The following is a 17169-nucleotide window of genomic DNA, read 5'->3' as shown; positions in this document are numbered from 1 at the left end:
TGCTGTAAGATCTGGGCAGTGCTAACTGCTACTGTATGTTCAGCAGCCATTGTAGTAGAAATCGTGTGCTGACTACTAAGCTTGTTGTGGAGAGAGAACTGTGTCGGTTATGGCCAGAGAATGGGCATGCGCATCTTAATTGGCTAACAAGGCATTAAAGAGCAATAATTAGTCACTAACTATTGACATTAAAATAGGCACCAATTGGGATTTGCACACGCATCTGTCTGTGGGCTATTCTATAACACTGGGCACCACTGTTCCCTCTAAGCTGAGCAAGAGTCCTCAATCTACAGCCCTGCCAGAGGGTGGTGCTGTTTCACTATACATTTTCAATAGTGAGGGTCAGGCAAGCTCTGCAGGACTCCAGGGAACCTATCTGTCTGTAGCTCTTGAAAACACTACACCCCCCCCCCCCCCGGCAGTAATTTAGTTGGAGGACTCCTGCTTAGCTTAGAGGGAACAGTTCTGGGCACCCAAATCCCATAGCGTGCAACTCAGAAGGGGGCATGGGCATGTCAGGGACATTCTGAAAAATTGTGCACATTGTTACTGAATAATGGGTCAGCACACCCAACTTGGGTACAAGCATTTACACCAGGTTTCAACAAGCATAAGTCTGGTGCCCAAAGTTATGATGTGGGAATCAATGCTAAAGGGTTCGCACCCTTTATAGAATTCTGCCTAGCGCCAATTTTTTCTGGCATCCATTTCTGAGTGCTATTTATAGAATCTGGCCCTGTAAGTTGTTTACCTGTGTGGTAACTTCAGGGCTGATACTGGCCATGCCCTGAAGAGTTACTGCATAGGCTTTGCACTTACTTTGTGTTTTATTTTGCATTTAACTTGCAGTAAAATTAGCCAAAAGTATCATTATAGAGGAATCAGGTCCTTTTCAGAGGGAAACAATGCTCTAGAAAAGAGGCCAGGATATGATTCTGTAAGAGGTAAGAAGCAACATCAGGATGGGTTTTGCTATGGTAGATGCATGGAATGGCCTCTGATTGGAGGAGGTGGAGCAACTGATAGCAGAATTAAAGAAAATCTTAGATAAGCCTAGAAGATTCTTACTTGTGAAAAGAGAGCTGAAAACCAATAAATGAACTAGAAGATTTTTAAATTTGAAAAATTAGCATGTAAACCTAATCCCAGGTTGTTAAGTCTCAATTCAGTGTTAATATTTCCATAACTCTTTAACAGTACTATTGCCTCTGAACTGATATCTTATCTCTGAAATGGAAATGGGTTGGATTTAGATCTTTTTGCTTGTGCATATACTCGTCCAAAGTTTAAACAACTAATGAGCATATTCCTCTTGTCAATTTCAGAAGTAGAACTTCCTCTTAAGAAGGATGGAATAACATCAGAGGGAACCACACTGGAGGCATTATTGCGTGGTGAAGGACTTGAGAAGAAAGATACAAAAGATGAGGATACTTTACTAGAAATTCAGGTAAAGAGGAGAGGACCAGAGTCATTGATTAAATACACCAGTGGGCTACATTATCCAGAATTTTGAACCTCCCTTTGATTGACCCAATACATTCTGGTTTATTTGTCAGTGCACTTCTTTGCAGCCTTTTGTATTTTTTCTTTCCATTACATAGCTTCCCACTATTCCAAAATCTGTGGGATAGTTGTCTCCATCAGCCAGCAGGTGGAGATAGAGAACTGAAAACTGAGCTGAAACATACCTCTCTTGGCATCCAATCCAGCTCCTCAGTATTTTCTATCTCCAGCAGGTAGGTAGACATATTTTCAGGCTTGGGTTCTGAGTGATTTGCTCCTGGTCCAGCTGGTCCCCAGTTGAGCTTTGTAGGTGGCTTGAATTTGTAGAGTCATTCTGGAGGTCTTCAGATCCCCTATCTCTGGTGCCCCACAAATTTATTTCTTCCCTCCCTTCACCTGTTTCCTGTGGAACTGCTCTTTTTAAGCACAACAACTTAAAAAAAAGAGGAAAAGGAAAGAGATTTACTAGAGAGCATGGTAAGACTTGTGGAGAACTTGAGGCATGTTGGGGGGCCAGCCGGCAGTGGTAAGTCTGACTAAACTTTGACTCAGAACCACTTGGAGAGCTGCAAGTTCTTCTTGGTTCAGGGGAAGGATCCTGACTCACCACTTGGGACTGGCTGCTGTGATGCTTGTGTGACTCTTGGGATAAATGGCGACTCCCATGTAGGCAGGTAAGCGTTGTTCCCACTGTGGGATCCGTTGGTCGGCGTCGGGGTATTCCAGTTTGTGTAAGCTGGGAATTCCACGGGACGTGGAGGAAATGGTTGGGGGCAGCATGTCTTTGGTTTGGCACAGTATCCCAATATGCTGGGGACTTCAGGCTCTCCAGCAGGGCTGGTGCACAGTTTGATGCAGGAGAGCACAGGAAAGGGTGCCATTTTGTTGGAGCTGACTGGCAGTGAGGAACAGCCTCTGTCTAATCATGCATGTAGCGCAGTCACCATTTATAACCTCAGGGCCCAACAGAGCATTCGGTTGCATCGGGATCTTTGTTTTATCCTGAGTTTATATTGCTCTTACACCAGGCCTATTGACTGAAGCAGAGATGGTCAGGGTTGCTCCAAGGTGCTTCAGTTTTTTGCCCCGCTGCCCCTCCGGCTCCCAAGAGATCTCATTTAAACCTCTAGGAGTAGGCAGATAAGACTATCTGCTTCTCCCTCCTTATCTGATTTGGCCTCAGTCTATTCAGAGAAGCAATCATTGAAGGAGCCATTAGAGGAGAGAGAGCACCCTCCTGAGGAGGAGGTTGACCGGAAAGTACTGAAGTTGTTTTATAAAGAGGAGCTCAGTACTAGAGAATGATATGGGGACAAAATTTGTCCCCGTCCCCGCCCCATCTCCGTGGGTTCTGTCTCCATCCCCACCCCATCCCCGCAGGCCCCATCTCCATCCCCGCCCCATTCCCGCAGGCTCTGTCCCCGTCCAAGCCCCATCCCTGTGGGCTCTGTTCTCATCTGCAAAAGCCTCGAACACTTATAATTTTGTATTTAAATCTTTTTATTAAAGTATAAAAAGAACAATATGATGTGCAACTGTTGTGTATAAATTACAAATAGAAAACAATAATAACAATGAGCAGCTATAATAACCCTCCCACCACCACCATCCTCTACCCTTCCATCCCCAACAATAGCTACTTCTAGTACCCCAAGGACTCCTAATCCAACCTGTTAAAATGTCCAGGGGTACAAAGTACAACCCATTCTGTATGCACTAGAGGGAGAAATATGCCCTATGAAGCACTGTTATGATTTTTTAATCTCTGCATCAATAAGAAGTCATCACAATCTCAGGATTCAGTCTAGCTGTCCTGTCTTCCACAGTCTCTCCTGTAATAGAAGATGTCTTCTTAGAAGATGTGCTGGTAGAAGGATGTGCAGGATCCCCCATGCAAATTTTGCTAGCAGTTTGCTTATTTTTTCCAAAAAATAAAAATATTGTCGTCGGCATTAATCAAGCATAAATAACAGTTCAGTTCATTAACAGGTTTCAAAGTAAAAAGTGACACAGGGACTAAGTTTGTTCCCGTCCTTACGGGCTCTGGTCCCATTCACGTGGGATCTGTCCCCGTCCCCACCCTGGCCCCATAGGATCTATCCCTGCCCCGTCCCCATGGGCTTTGTCCCTATCCCCGTGGTTACTGCGGGTCCCCTTCCCCATGTCATTCTCTACTCAGTACTCTCCTTTCTGAGGCACTGGCAGTGCTTTCCATTGAGGAGCCTTCTGTTTGGGAGGCTTAGAGGTCCTTCTAAGGCCTTCCTGGTAAATCGTGACATTCAAGATGATTACAGCAGAATGGGTCTCACTGGACTTGGGGCTGAGAGTGGGAAGAGCCATGGGAGAAATCGCAGCTTCCCAGGGTGACTCCCTTGTTATGGTGGTGACTAAAAAGACCTTTCTGGTGGAAAGAGGCATTGCCCTAAAAGATCTACAGGATAGGAAACTAGAAGGCTCACTGAAATAAGCCTTTGAGGTTGCCTCTTTGGGTCTTCAAGCGACAATGTGCAGCTCGCTTCTGGCAAAAGCATGCCTGAAGTGGCATCAGCAGTCTGCAACACAAGACAGATGCCATAACACCCAGCAGGAAACGGCGTTGGCCTACTTGGCTGATGCTATTTATGACATGTTATCGGTTATGGCCCACAGTATGTCTTTGGCTGTCACTGCATGTCAGTAGCACTGGTTGTGGCAGTTGGGTAGTGGATGCAGCATGAAAGTCACATTTAGTTAAACTGCCCTTTCAGGGCAAGTGATTATTTGGAGATCTCAGTAACTTGGTGAAAGAACTGGGGGAAACTAAGCTATAGTGGTTGATGGAAGATAAGTCTAAAGCCTCTGGTTGTCCATCTTCAGGGGGCTCTCGATCTCAATTTCAAGACAGCAGATGGCACCGACCCGGTTGTCATCAATATTGTCAGAAGTCCCGATTTCAGGCACACCAATCTTCTTTTCTTGCAGACAGGAAGTCCTCCACTCAGTCAGCTAGAGTGCCCAATGTCTCTTCAGGAGTTTCAAGAGGTGTGGGCCACAATCACATCAGACAAGTGGGTTCTGGATATTCTTACAGAAGGTTACAAGTTGGAGTTCTCCCACCCGGTCACTCCTCTCTTCTTGCAGTCTCCTTGTTGAAAGAGAGCCAAGGTGGCCCAGGTTCCGGCCACTGTAGATTCCTTGCTGGCACTCCGGGCCATTGTTCCAGTTCCTCAGGCTGAACAGGGACAAGGCAGATCTGCTTCATTGTCCCAAGGAAGGAAGTCGCCTTTCATCCAGTCTTAAATCTCAAAGGTCTAAATTGATGTGTTCCACTTTCACATGGAAACACTAAGAGCAGTCACAGCCTCAGTTCAACTGGGAGAATTTCTCACCGCCCTCGATCTCAGAGGCATACTTGCATATATCCATATGGGCCGCCACATCAGAGGTTTTTACGTTTTGTGGTGCTGGGCCATCATTTCCTATTCAGGGCTTTAAAACAACAAGGCAAACGATCTGCAAACTCCAACGTGGAAAATAAACCAGCAGATCAGTATAAAATGTAAAGTTGTAAAGATTTTATTAATAATACCATATACCAAGAAATTGCCCACCACAGGCCCTGTTTCGCCCAAAGGGGCTACGTCAGGGGCTAAAATAGACAAACACATAAAATTACAAATATAAAATAATATAAAAACATAATATGTCACACTTAAAATAAATATATATAAAAAATATATGTAAAAAGAATAATAAACAAATATTCCTCATAATTTAAAAATGTAAACAATATTAATAAGTAGATTAAATACATGAATAAATATAACAAATATATCACTGATCAAACAACATTAATTATCAAGAGAACCAACAAATATTTACCAAAGTTATTGTGGTAGTGGGGGCCTTCAGTGCCAGGGAATCAGAGTTCACCCGTATCTTCATGACCTCATCATTCGTGTGTTGTCCTATTCAGACAGCATGGCAGTGACAGTTGTTCGTCTTTTGCAGTCATTGGGTTGAGTAATCAATTTCAAGAAGAGCAGTATAACTTCATCGCAGACACTGGAGTATCTGGGCACTCTATCGACACAGCAAGAGAGAGATTCTTTCTCACAGAATGCAGGAGGCTGAAGCTGGTTCAACAGATTTATCTTCTCCTCAGTCATGTCAGACCAAGGTTCTGGGGTCAATAATAGCAGAAATGAAAGTGTTGCCTTGGGCAAGGGCTCATATGTGGTCCTTACAGGAGTCTCTTCTCAGCCGCTGGTCTCTGGTGTCACAGAAGTATGACCTTCATCTTCCTTGGATGCTGTTTGCCAGATGGAGTATGCAGTGGTGGTCATCACCCAGGAATTTGACCATCGGAACTCCCTTTCTGATAGCATAGTTGGAGGTAGTGACAATGGACACTAGTAAGTTAGGTTGGGGAGCTCATCACAAGTTGCATGTGGCACAGGACACATGGATGGAACAAGAGTCTCAGTGGTTGATATATCGCTTGGAACTCAGGACAGTATGGAATGCCTTGTGCAACTTTGCTCCTTTTCTGGTATTGGCTCTGGTCTGAGTTTTCACTGAAAGTGCGACGGCGGTAGCATATATCAAAAAGCAAGGTGGGACCTGCAGCAGTCTGATGGCAGTGGAGGTGAGTTGGGCAGAGAAAAATCTTTTCTGCTTGTTGGCAGCTCACATCACTAGGTCCTTAAATGTGGAGGTGGACTTTCTCAGCAGGTACTCCTTGGTCCCAGGAGAATGGGAACTATCCATCCAGGGTTTTCAGCTGATAGTAGACAAATGTGTTCTCCGCTTCTGGACTTGCTGGCGACAAAATGAAATGCCAAAGTGCACAAGTTCTTCAGTCATTGGAAGAACTGGGCTTGATGGGGATTGATGCCTTACTGCAGCCCTAGCCAGAGACACATCTACTGTATATCATCCCTCCTTGGCCCATGGTACACTGTGTGTTGAAAAGGATCACATTGTACTGAGGTCCAATAATTCTTGTAGCCTTGGATTGGCCGAGGAGGCCATGGTATGTGGACCTGATTCAACTGCTGGACGGGGATCCTCTCTGTCTTCTGCATTTACACAGCCTACTGAAGCAAGATCTGTTGCTTATGAGGGATCTGTGCCCCTTTGGTCTTAGGCCTTGGCCATTGAAAGGGCTTGGCTGATATGAAAAGGTTATTCTGATTTGGTCATTGCTACCTTGCTTCAGGCTCAGAAATACTGTACATCCATGGCATATACGACGGTGTGGAGGATATTCAAGGGCTGGTGTTCTGAGCGTGGACTTTCTCCCTTCTCTGTTCAGATCGCACACATCCTAGCATTTCTTCAGGCAGGACTTCAGAAAGGATTGGCAATGGGTTCTCTAAAATTTCAGGTGCGGCTTTTGCCTGTTTCAGGTGCTGACTGCAGAAGACATTTTTGCGAAGAATGGGCCGCTTGCGGGGAGCGGGCTGCTTGCAGCATCTCTTTTGTTCGCTATGTCCAGAGTCCTTTGGGCTATTCAGAAGCCTCCTTTTGAGCCACTCCAGAAGGCCTCCTTGAAAGATCTTAATGCTGAAGGCTGCGTTCTTTCTGGCTGTTGTGTTGGCTTGTAGGGTTTCGGAGATTCAGATTCTCTCTTGTTGGGATCCCTTTCTCTGCTTTTGGAGGTGGGGTCTTCCTGCACCTGGCTAGAACATAAGAAAATAAGAATAGCCATGCTGGGTGAGACCAATGGTCCATCTAGCTCAGTATCCTGTTTCCAACCGTGGCCAATCCAAATCACAAGTATCTGGCAGAAACCCAAATAGTAGCAAGATTCCATGCTAAGTCTAAACCATTTTAAGCCCAGATACACTTACTGCTATTACCATATCCTCCGGGAATGAGTTCCAGAGCTTAACTATTTGGTGAGTGAAAAAATATTTCTTTCTATTTGTTTAACAATATTTACATTTAACTTCATTGAGTGTCACCTAGGCTTTGTACTTTTTTGAAAGAGTAAAAAATCAATTCACTCCTACTCATTCTACACCACTCAGGATTTAGTAGATCTCAATCATATCTCCCATCAATCATCTCTTTTCCAATCTGTAGAACCCTAGCCTGTTTAGCCTTTCCTTACATATGAGAAGAGTTCCATCCCCTTTACTTTTCTGGTTGCCTTTCTTTGAATCTTTTCTAATTCCCCTATTTCTTTTTTGAGATAAGGCTACCAGAATTGAATGCAGTACTCAAGATGAAATCACACCATGGAGAGATACAGAGGGATTATAGTATTCTTGGTCTTATTTACCAACCATTTCCTAATAAGTCCTCATCAGGGCCATTTTCAATGTTGCAGCCTGCCGTGAAGCTGTGTTCAGCAGACATTAAACAATGTATACTGATATACAATCCCGAATTGAATGACCCTGATGAAGGCAGTTTTTGGTGGTGAAACGGGTGCCATAGGAGGATCGGGTTTGTTCTTAAAGCTAAGTATTTGCTTTTTATATGAGCTAAGGCTGCACAATGAGATATTCTGCATTGAATTGAAGTTTTGTATTTAGTGAATGATAAAAAAGGAAATGTGATTTGAAAACTGGAACCATTGCAGCACAGACTAATTACGTTTGAAATGCAAGGTTTGTACAAGGTTACCAAGATCCTTTTTTCTCCCTTTTAATAAATAACAGCTGCTGTTGGGCTTGTAGTGTCAAGTGAAGATTTCCCTTTTGTTGTGGCATTATACCTTTGATCTCATTTTGTCCTGTAATTTGCAGTAATTATTTACCAGCTTTCCTAATTTCTGTAAACATTTCTTCATCTGTTTGTTCATTCTGTCCTGGCGGATGGTAGTACAGCCCTACCAGTATATTCCTTCCCTCCACAAATGGAATTTCTATCCATAATGATTTCATGCTGCTGTTTCATGTGGAATGTTTGTTTTGTTTGACTGAATTCCCTCTTTAACATATAGCACAAGCCCCCCATCCAAATTGATCCACTCTATCATTACAATATAATGTATACTGTTCTAACACAGTGTCCCATTGTTTATCCTCCTTCCCCAGGTCTCTGAGATGCCTATTATATCTACCTCTTCATTTAGTGCTATATGCTCTAACTCTCCCATCTTATTTTTTTAGACTCTAGCACTTGTATACAGATGCTTCAAATTGTGTTTTTTCTGTGCATCTGCAAGCTGCGTAGAAGTTGACGGGGGGATAATATGCACCATTTACTGTGCTCTCCCCTTAAACACTCCTAGCTTTCTTTCATCATTATTGAAACCTCTCAGTTGATGTTCCCTAAATGTCCTGTTTCAATAGTATCCTTTAAGCATACTCCACACCAAACCATGTGCCCCTGAGTGACTCTCCCCTCCCCGATTTTCTTCCAAAAGTGGTATTACCATTTCATCTCAACCAATCTGTTGAGCTCCCATCCTTTCGCAGAGAGGATAAAGAGGCTTAGTATTCTTGCTTGAAGCTTCTCAATGTTTGTAGAGTCCTCATTAGATATCTGGAAATCATGAATGACTTTCACAAATTGGACAGACTGTTTTTTGGTAAATAGAGGCTTGGCTTCATGGCTTTAAGCCCACAATTGCTGGATGGCTGAAGGAGACTATCACGTCAGCTTATTTGTTTACGGTACAGCGACATCCTGTGTGGAGACTACCTTACTGTCTCTGGTAGATATTTGCAAGGCAGCGATGTGGTCGACATTGCATACCTTTGCCAAGCACCACAAGGCAGACATGGTGCGCTCAGAAGCCAGATTTGGGTCTTCAGTCCTCAGGGTGTGGCACCTGGATCCCACCCACTCAAGGGATTGCTTTTATACATCCCACAGGTTCTGGAATAGTGGGAAGCTACATAATGGAAGGAGAAATTAGGTCTTACCTGATAATGCTCTTTCCATTAGTCTTTCCCACTATTCCAGAGAGTTTCTGATATGTTTAGTTGGTGCAAAGTAATCGGTCAAATAACAACTGTCACCTTGGATGGTGCTTCCTGTGTATCTTTTATTCTCTACAAGTTCTCCAGAGATGACAGAGGTCCACACATTTGCTCGACTGGTTAGTGTTAGGTTAGCAAGTTGTTTAAGGTTGTTGTATTTATTCTGAGTATTATCCTTTCCTCTTGTCTACATCAATACTGAGGAGTTCGACTGGATGCCTAGAGAGGTATGTCTCAGCTCAGTTTTCAGTTCTGTATCTCCACCTGCTGGTTGATGGACACAACTATCCCCCTGGAATAGTGGGAAGGGCTAATGGAAAAGTAATGATCAGGTAAAACCTAATTTCTCCTTCTTAAGCTGCAAATTGTATGTTGGTGCAATGTTTTAATTTATCTAGGTTAAGATGAGCCCTCCCTTTGGCATACCCTTTTGTCTTTCAACATTTCAGTTTATTCTACTGTAATTTGGTGTTACTAATATTGCTCCTTTTTTTTCCCTTTTTTTTGTGTCTTTCTCATAGAGGTCAAATGGCAGAAACATCCTGCCAGGCCATCTCTCACCAAGATGTCTGCCTACAGGTCTCTGATATTTGACTGTTACTGCCTAGTAACTTTCATTAAGTTCTTTTCTTTTCCTAAATACAGAGGGTACTGGAAAACGATGAAAATGCTGATGAATTAAATGAGGAAGAAGATATGGAAGAGGACGTTCCAAAAAGAAAGAACAGGAGAGGCCGAGTAAGTACAAGATAAGGAGAGAACAATACAACAGTACTCTGGCTCATTGCTAATCATAGATCAAAATGGGAGTTCTTCAAAGCAACATGGTGCATGAGATATTCTTTATATAAACTTTTGCGTACAGAACAGAGAACCATAGAAGAAACATTTGAGTGTATTGTAATAAAACTATTCATTTGGAAGTCAGAAAAAATATTTGAGAGCATCTGCTTGGCTAGAATGATTGGAGACTATTTTAACTTGCATTTGGCATTGAACATAAGATCTCTTCACAGGAAATTGATAAGGTTTCAAGAGATTTGTACTGAGTATAAATTACATAGAGGCATATTTTCAAAGCACTTAGCCTTCCAAAGTTCCATAGAAACCTATGGAACTTTGGAAGGCTAAGTGCTTTGAAAATATGCCTCATAGTGATTTTCAGGATGGGGTAAGTCTATAACTGGGCACTTGCTTTGAGCCTATTCTATAAAGGAATATAGGTGACTACTTTCCTTTATAGAATACTAGCGTAACATTAAAAATATAGGCACAAACCTTTATGCCAGCCATATTGCTGTGTGTGCCTAAGTTCCAGTGAAATATATTGTGTAAATTATGCGTAAGTTGGAGTCCTGCTGATGCTCTACCCAGATTCCACCTGAGTGTACATTAACCTGTAAAATATGCACAGATTTGCAGAATAGTGCTTAGGCAGAATTTTGGCATTTATATGTGCCACTATTGTAATGAAATATATATATATATATATATATATAGTTGGCATGCAACTATTGTGCATACTTGAAAGAATTTCTCTCTATATGCTTAAAGTATAGTCCTCTGTAAGTTGAGATGCTCAGGAATAGCATTTCCCAAACTTTCATCCAACTTGACCTCATTTTAACACTTGCATTTACAGTGGTGGAAATAAGTATTTGATCCCTTGCTGATTTTGTAAGTTTGCCCACTGACAAAGACATGAGCAGCCCATAATTGAAGGGTAGGTTATTGGTAACAGTGAGAGATAGCACATCACAAATTAAATCCGGAAAATCACATTGTGGAAAGTATATGAATTTATTTGCATTCTGCAGAGGGAAATAAGTATTTGATCCCCACCAACCAGTAAGAGATCTGGCCCCTACAGACCAGGTAGATGCTCCAAATCAACTTGTTACCTGCATGACAGACAGCTGTCGGCAATGGTCACCTGTATGAAAGACACCTGTCCACAGACTCAGTGAATCAGTCAGACTCTAACCTCTACAAAATGGCCAAGAGCAAGGAGCTGTCTAAGGATGTCAGGGACAAGATCATACACCTGCACAAGGCTGGAATGGGCTACAAAACCATCAGTAAGACGCTGGGCGAGAAGGAGACAACTGTTGGTGCCATAGTAAGAAAATGGAAGAAGTACAAAATGACTGTCAATCGACAAAGATCTGGGGCTCCACGCAAAATCTCACCTCGTGGGGTATCCTTGATCATGAGGAAGGTTAGAAATCAGCCTACAACTACAAGGGGGGAACTTGTCAATGATCTCAAGGCAGCTGGGACCACTGTCACCACGAAAACCATTGGTAACACATTACGACATAACGGATTGCAATCCTGCAGTGCCCGCAAGGTCCCCCTGCTCCGGAAGGCACATGTGACGGCCCGTCTGAAGTTTGCCAGTGAACACCTGGATGATGCCGAGAGTGATTGGGAGAAGGTGCTGTGGTCAGATGAGACAAAAATTGAGCTCTTTGGCATGAACTCAACTCGCCGTGTTTGGAGGAAGAGAAATGCTGCCTATGACCCAAAGAACACCGTCCCCACTGTCAAGCATGGAGGTGGAAATGTTATGTTTTGGGGGTGTTTCTCTGCTAAGGGCACAGGACTACTTCACCGCATCAATGGGAGAATGGATGGGGCCATGTACCGTACAATTCTGAGTGACAACCTCCTTCCCTCCGCCAGGGCCTTAAAAATGGGTCGTGGCTGGGTCTTCCAGCACGACAATGACCCAAAACATACAGCCAAGGCAACAAAGGAGTGGCTCAGGAAGAAGCACATTAGGGTCATGGAGTGGCCTAGCCAGTCACCAGACCTTAATCCCATTGAAAACTTATGGAGGGAGCTGAAGCTGCGAGTTGCCAAGCGACAGCCCAGAACTCTTAATGATTTAGAGATGATCTGCAAAGAGGAGTGGACCAAAATTCCTCCTGACATGTGTGCAAACCTCATCATCAACTACAGAAGACGTCTGACCGCTGTGCTTGCCAACAAGGGTTTTGCCACCAAGTATTAGGTCTTGTTTGCCAGAGGGATTAAATACTTATTTCCCTCTGCAGAATGCAAATAAATTCATATACTTTCCACAATGTGATTTTCCGGATTTAATTTGTGATGTGCTATCTCTCACTGTTACTAATAACCTACCCTTCAATTATGGGCTGCTCATGTCTTTGTCAGTGGGCAAACTTACAAAATCAGCAAGGGATCAAATACTTATTTCCACCACTGTATATGACCCCCCCCCAAAAGAAATTTCAGATCTCTATTCCCCCTTCACTCCCTTCCTTTCCTCCATCTTCTTCCCAACTAATCTTCTCTCCCCCTTTTCTCACCTCCATTTCCGTCCCTTCCGTCTTCCTCAGTTGACATTTGCTTCCTCTTCCCCCAACTCAATAAATCCCTATTTCTTATCAGTGAGGTTCTCGCACCCAAGTTACCTAAAACAGGGAATCATCGGTAGTAACAGGAGAGGTGGCAGCACCATCAGGCAGAGGAATGGCAGTAGAAATGACAACCAAAGTCAATGCATGCTCATAGATCCTCCACATGGGTAATCTTAGTTTGGGTCTCTCTTCCAGCAGCAGGCTCATGTGATTGTGTCTTTGTGCACTGGCTGGCAGGCTCCATGCTGACTGCACTGTTGGGTTGCCTGGTAGCTAAGGTCTTCAGCTCCCTAAGCCAATGAGAATGATTGTGCTGTGGAGGTAATTCATAGCTGGTGGAATGGAAGGAAGTCATTGCACAATGGTGACACCCAGTAGAAATAAATTTGAAGGAGAGGTTAGAGAAGAGGTCTGGAGAGAGAGGGCAGTAGATGCCTATGCTGAGAGGATGGAAGAATGACCCTGTTTCTTGAACCTAATCGAATTCTGTTAATGTAATGACTACTGATGTGAATGTTGCTTAAGTGATGTATTCAATTGTTGGACAACCAGAAGCTTATTGAGATTGAAATCTATCTTGAACTCTGTTGGTAAAGTGGACATTAAGGAACTCATTGCCAGAGGATGTGGTAATGGCGGTTAGTGTATCTGGGTTTTGAAAAGGTTTGGACAAGTTCCTGGAGGAAAAGTCCATAGTCTGTTATTGAGATGGACATGTGGGAAGCCACTGCATGCCGTGGGATTGGTAGCATGGAATGGTGCAACTAATTGGGTTTCTGCCAGGTACTTCTGGATTGGCCACTGCTGGAAGCAGGATACTGGGCTAGATGAACCATTGGTCTGACGCATTATGGAAATTCTTAAGTTCTTAGCTATGATTGCTGAGTTGATGATTAGCTGTCATATGAAAACCAGCTATGCCTTATACTCCTTCTGAATGACAAAGAAAGAGTAAAGTTTCTTTTCTATTGCATAAAACTCCAATCTAGAATTTTCATGTGGTCAGGCATATTGCTAGGCATACTGGAACCCTAGGTAGTCCAGGGGTAGGGGGGAATGTCTACTGTTGAAGGATAGGGTGGGGCCAGTAGCAGTTAGTGCAGGATCCCGTTATGATGATGTCACCCTGACTGGGATACCCCTGTGATGATAGGGCTGTTTTCTAGAAGTGAATTATGTACTCACCTTACCTGTCTATTAGCTGAATACAAACCAGCAAAATAAGAGGGGAAGTTATCAGCGTATTAAGATGTGTTATTTTACCGTTAACTTATGCTATTTTAGCTATTGGTAACTAGATCTCATAACTTAAAAAGGGACCTATGCTAAAATAGTATGAGTTAACGGTAAAATAACTCATCTTAATGGTAGTCCAGTTTGATAACTTTCACCCTAAATGGGTAGATGTCATCTTTATTAGGCTCTGCTTTGAAATGTTGATCTAAAGTGGAATGTGAAATTTAACATTAAACTGTGTCTTAAGAGGTTACATTCTGGACTACTGAGATCCCTTCGTCAGGTAATTGTAATTTTTCAGGTGAACATAATGATCTCTGCAGCTCACATAATTGAAGCATGGCAAGCAAATTAGCAAGAAAGAACAGATAAGGTTCCCTAATTGGTTTATTTACATAGAAAATAAGCCTTCAGAAGTTTTGGTGCAACATTCACAGACACATACAAAACTTGTGTTCAGGGCTTCTTACCGGTTTGCTGAAAGAATATCCATATATGGATGTAGAGGAGAAAATTGTTTTTTGAGCATTGGTAAAGAGACGTAGGTACACCATTAATCTCCTTGTTGTTTGTTTCAGGCCCGTGGTTCTGCAGGTGGAAGGCGGAGAAATGATGCAGCTTCCCAGGAAGACCATGATAAACCGTACGTTTGTGACAGTAAGTAATTTCCCTCCGCTCTTCCCACGCCCTTGCCCTAGCCAGCCTGCCATTCCACTCGCTCAAGCCTGGTCTAGATCAGAGCAGCAACACAGCCTGCTCCTTTTCAGCAAAATATACTGCTTCTGCAACTTGCATGTTTCATTTTATGTATGTATTGATTTGCATTCATGACAAAAAGGAAGTATTTGAGCAGTCCTACCTACCCTGTTGCAGAACAACTCATCTCTCCATATGCTTTCTTCCTTTTCATCCTTTTTTTCCTTTGATTTGCTTTGTGTTTGTTTCTGCTGGATATTTTTTGCCATGTAGCCTGTTTTTATTTTTCAATGAGTTTCTTTCTTTCTTTCTTTCTTTCTTTCTTTCTTTCTTTCTTTCTTTCTTTCTTTCTTTCTTTCTTTCTTTCTTTCCTTTCTTATAGTTACAAACAAAAGCATAACTTAAAAACATCCGGCAAAGGTATTTTACCATTGTTGCCTCTTTAAGAAAAAATGTCCTTTTTCATGGCCTTTTTGATATTATTATAATTATTCATTACTAATAATATTATTACTTACAATTCCATTATTTGTTTCTCTTTGTACTTTCTTTGTTTTTCTCTCTTTAAGTCCTTCTGAGTGAGAACCAGTCTAATTCCATCACTTTTGGCTACAAATAAAGGCCCGATTTATGAAGGCTTTTTCCTCATTCTTTCCCTAGGGGAAAATAAAGCTCATAAATCAGTTTATAAGTGTAGATGGTAGAAATACATTCACCAGCCTAATTTTAATTGTATTAGAAGATATTTTGTAGCTGTGGGGGTGAAGAGAGTTGTGAGATATAGCAAATGTTTTGATGATCTCACTGTACCTCATTCCTTTGTGCATTAAATGTTGTTATGTTGATTTTATGGCTATTATGGGAATAACTTTATAAAGGGGTGCCTTTTTTTAGGTGAAAAGAAGTTGCCTATTTGAAGCATATTCTGTAAAAGAATGTTATAAAATACTAACATAAAGAGCCTTCAAGGTTGGGTAGGTGTAGAAATGTAACTTTATTAAATGACCTGACATGGTCTGTGTTTCGGCGGAACACCTGTATCAGGGGTCTTTTTGGTAGTCAGTAGTCTATAATTGTAGTATAATGAACCAGCATTTTGACGGCTGATGGTGATGTGCAGAGTGGCGCTTTCAGGATATTTGAAAGTGCACACTTTTGCTTTCTGTACCCAATATTGTAAATTTGTAAAGCTTTCTACTGGACTTTTTTTTTCTGGTTTATTACACTGCAATTAGAAGACTATTAACTACCAAAAAGACCCCTGATGGAGGCGTTCCACTGAAACATGGACCATATTTGGTCTTTTAATAAAGTTACATTTCTATGCTTTCCCAACCCTTGAAGGCCCTTTGTGTTTTTTACATTGTTGGATTGCTCTGCTGTGCCTTGTATTCCCTCTCTTTTGTCTGTCCTAAAATAATAGCATATTTTAGGTATGAACACTTACGCCAGTCTTAGTGATGGTGCAAATGTTCACATCTAGATTGATAAAAAAAACCCCCACATGATAATTATAAAATTTTATAATTTACGTGTATAACTGTCTGTCTTGCCCAGACTCTACCCATCTACACACCCACCTTCAAAGTACACACTACTGTGTTTAGGTGCTATGTTACAGAATAATGTGTACGCTCATATATTCTGGTCATTTTCATGCTTTATTGGTACCTAAATGTTGATGACCTCCTTATAGAATTACTCTCCATCCCCTAGTTTCTGTATTGGTCTCCCAAATTTGGTTACGGATCCCAGATTCACACATTAATTAGTCAATGAGGCGCTAACAAGAGTTTAATTGGCAATATTAGGATTTAAAGCAAAAAAGTGCACAAGAGCCTTCAAGACTGGGACAGACATAAATTGTTTATTCAAAAGTGACCTGACACAGGCAGTATTTTGACGGTAATCCACCTGCATCAGGGGATCAAACAGAAGTCCCATATTCCTTTAGTGAATATTGCAGACAAATCCTTAATAAACAATACAGAAAATTCAGTATTTGAATAAGAACCCATGCAAATGCAGAAAAACAGTAGCAACAGTCTTAATTATATGACTTCTTTGAAAATGCCATCACTGGGAAAGTGCCGCTAAATTGCATGTATTTCCCTACGTCCTATTCTATAACATGCACACCTAAATTTCATAGTGCACAACTCCAAAGGGGGGTTGGACATGGGAGGGGCATGGGTGGGTCAGGGGCATTTTCAGAATTTAGGTGTGATGTTCTAGAATACCTGCATTTGTGCGCCTAGCTGCCATCAGTTGGGCGCAAGCATTTATATCAGCCTTTGGGAGGTGTAAGTGCTCACACCCAACAGGGCTGCTGAGAGACTGAGCTGGGCCTGGGGTAAGCCGCTGCTGTTGGGCCACCCTTAAGGACTGCCGCTGCCACCATCCTGGATAGCCGTGTAGCCAGA

At 42.4% G+C, this 17169-nt stretch overlaps 1 protein-coding gene across 4 annotated transcripts in view; it reads left to right on the top strand.

Moving 5' to 3' along the window:
• DPF3 (double PHD fingers 3) overlaps positions 1 to 17169 on the top strand; it is a 433848-nt gene that overhangs the window by 302979 nt on the left and 113700 nt on the right. For all 4 annotated transcript variants that reach the window (XM_030214247.1, XM_030214248.1, XM_030214251.1 and 1 more), the window contains 3 exons: positions 1329 to 1453; positions 10074 to 10166; positions 14629 to 14707. In XM_030214247.1, the coding sequence (XP_030070107.1) occupies positions 1329 to 1453; positions 10074 to 10166; positions 14629 to 14707 (297 nt within the window). The remainder of the gene's footprint in view (positions 1 to 1328; positions 1454 to 10073; positions 10167 to 14628; positions 14708 to 17169) is intronic.

Source organism: Microcaecilia unicolor, chromosome 9, assembly GCF_901765095.1.
Source record: "Microcaecilia unicolor chromosome 9, aMicUni1.1, whole genome shotgun sequence".
In the NCBI taxonomy this organism is placed as follows: domain Eukaryota; kingdom Metazoa; phylum Chordata; class Amphibia; order Gymnophiona; family Siphonopidae; genus Microcaecilia; species Microcaecilia unicolor.
The sequence above is the reverse complement of the archived record's forward strand: the minus strand, read 5'-3'. Positions and strand labels throughout refer to the sequence as shown.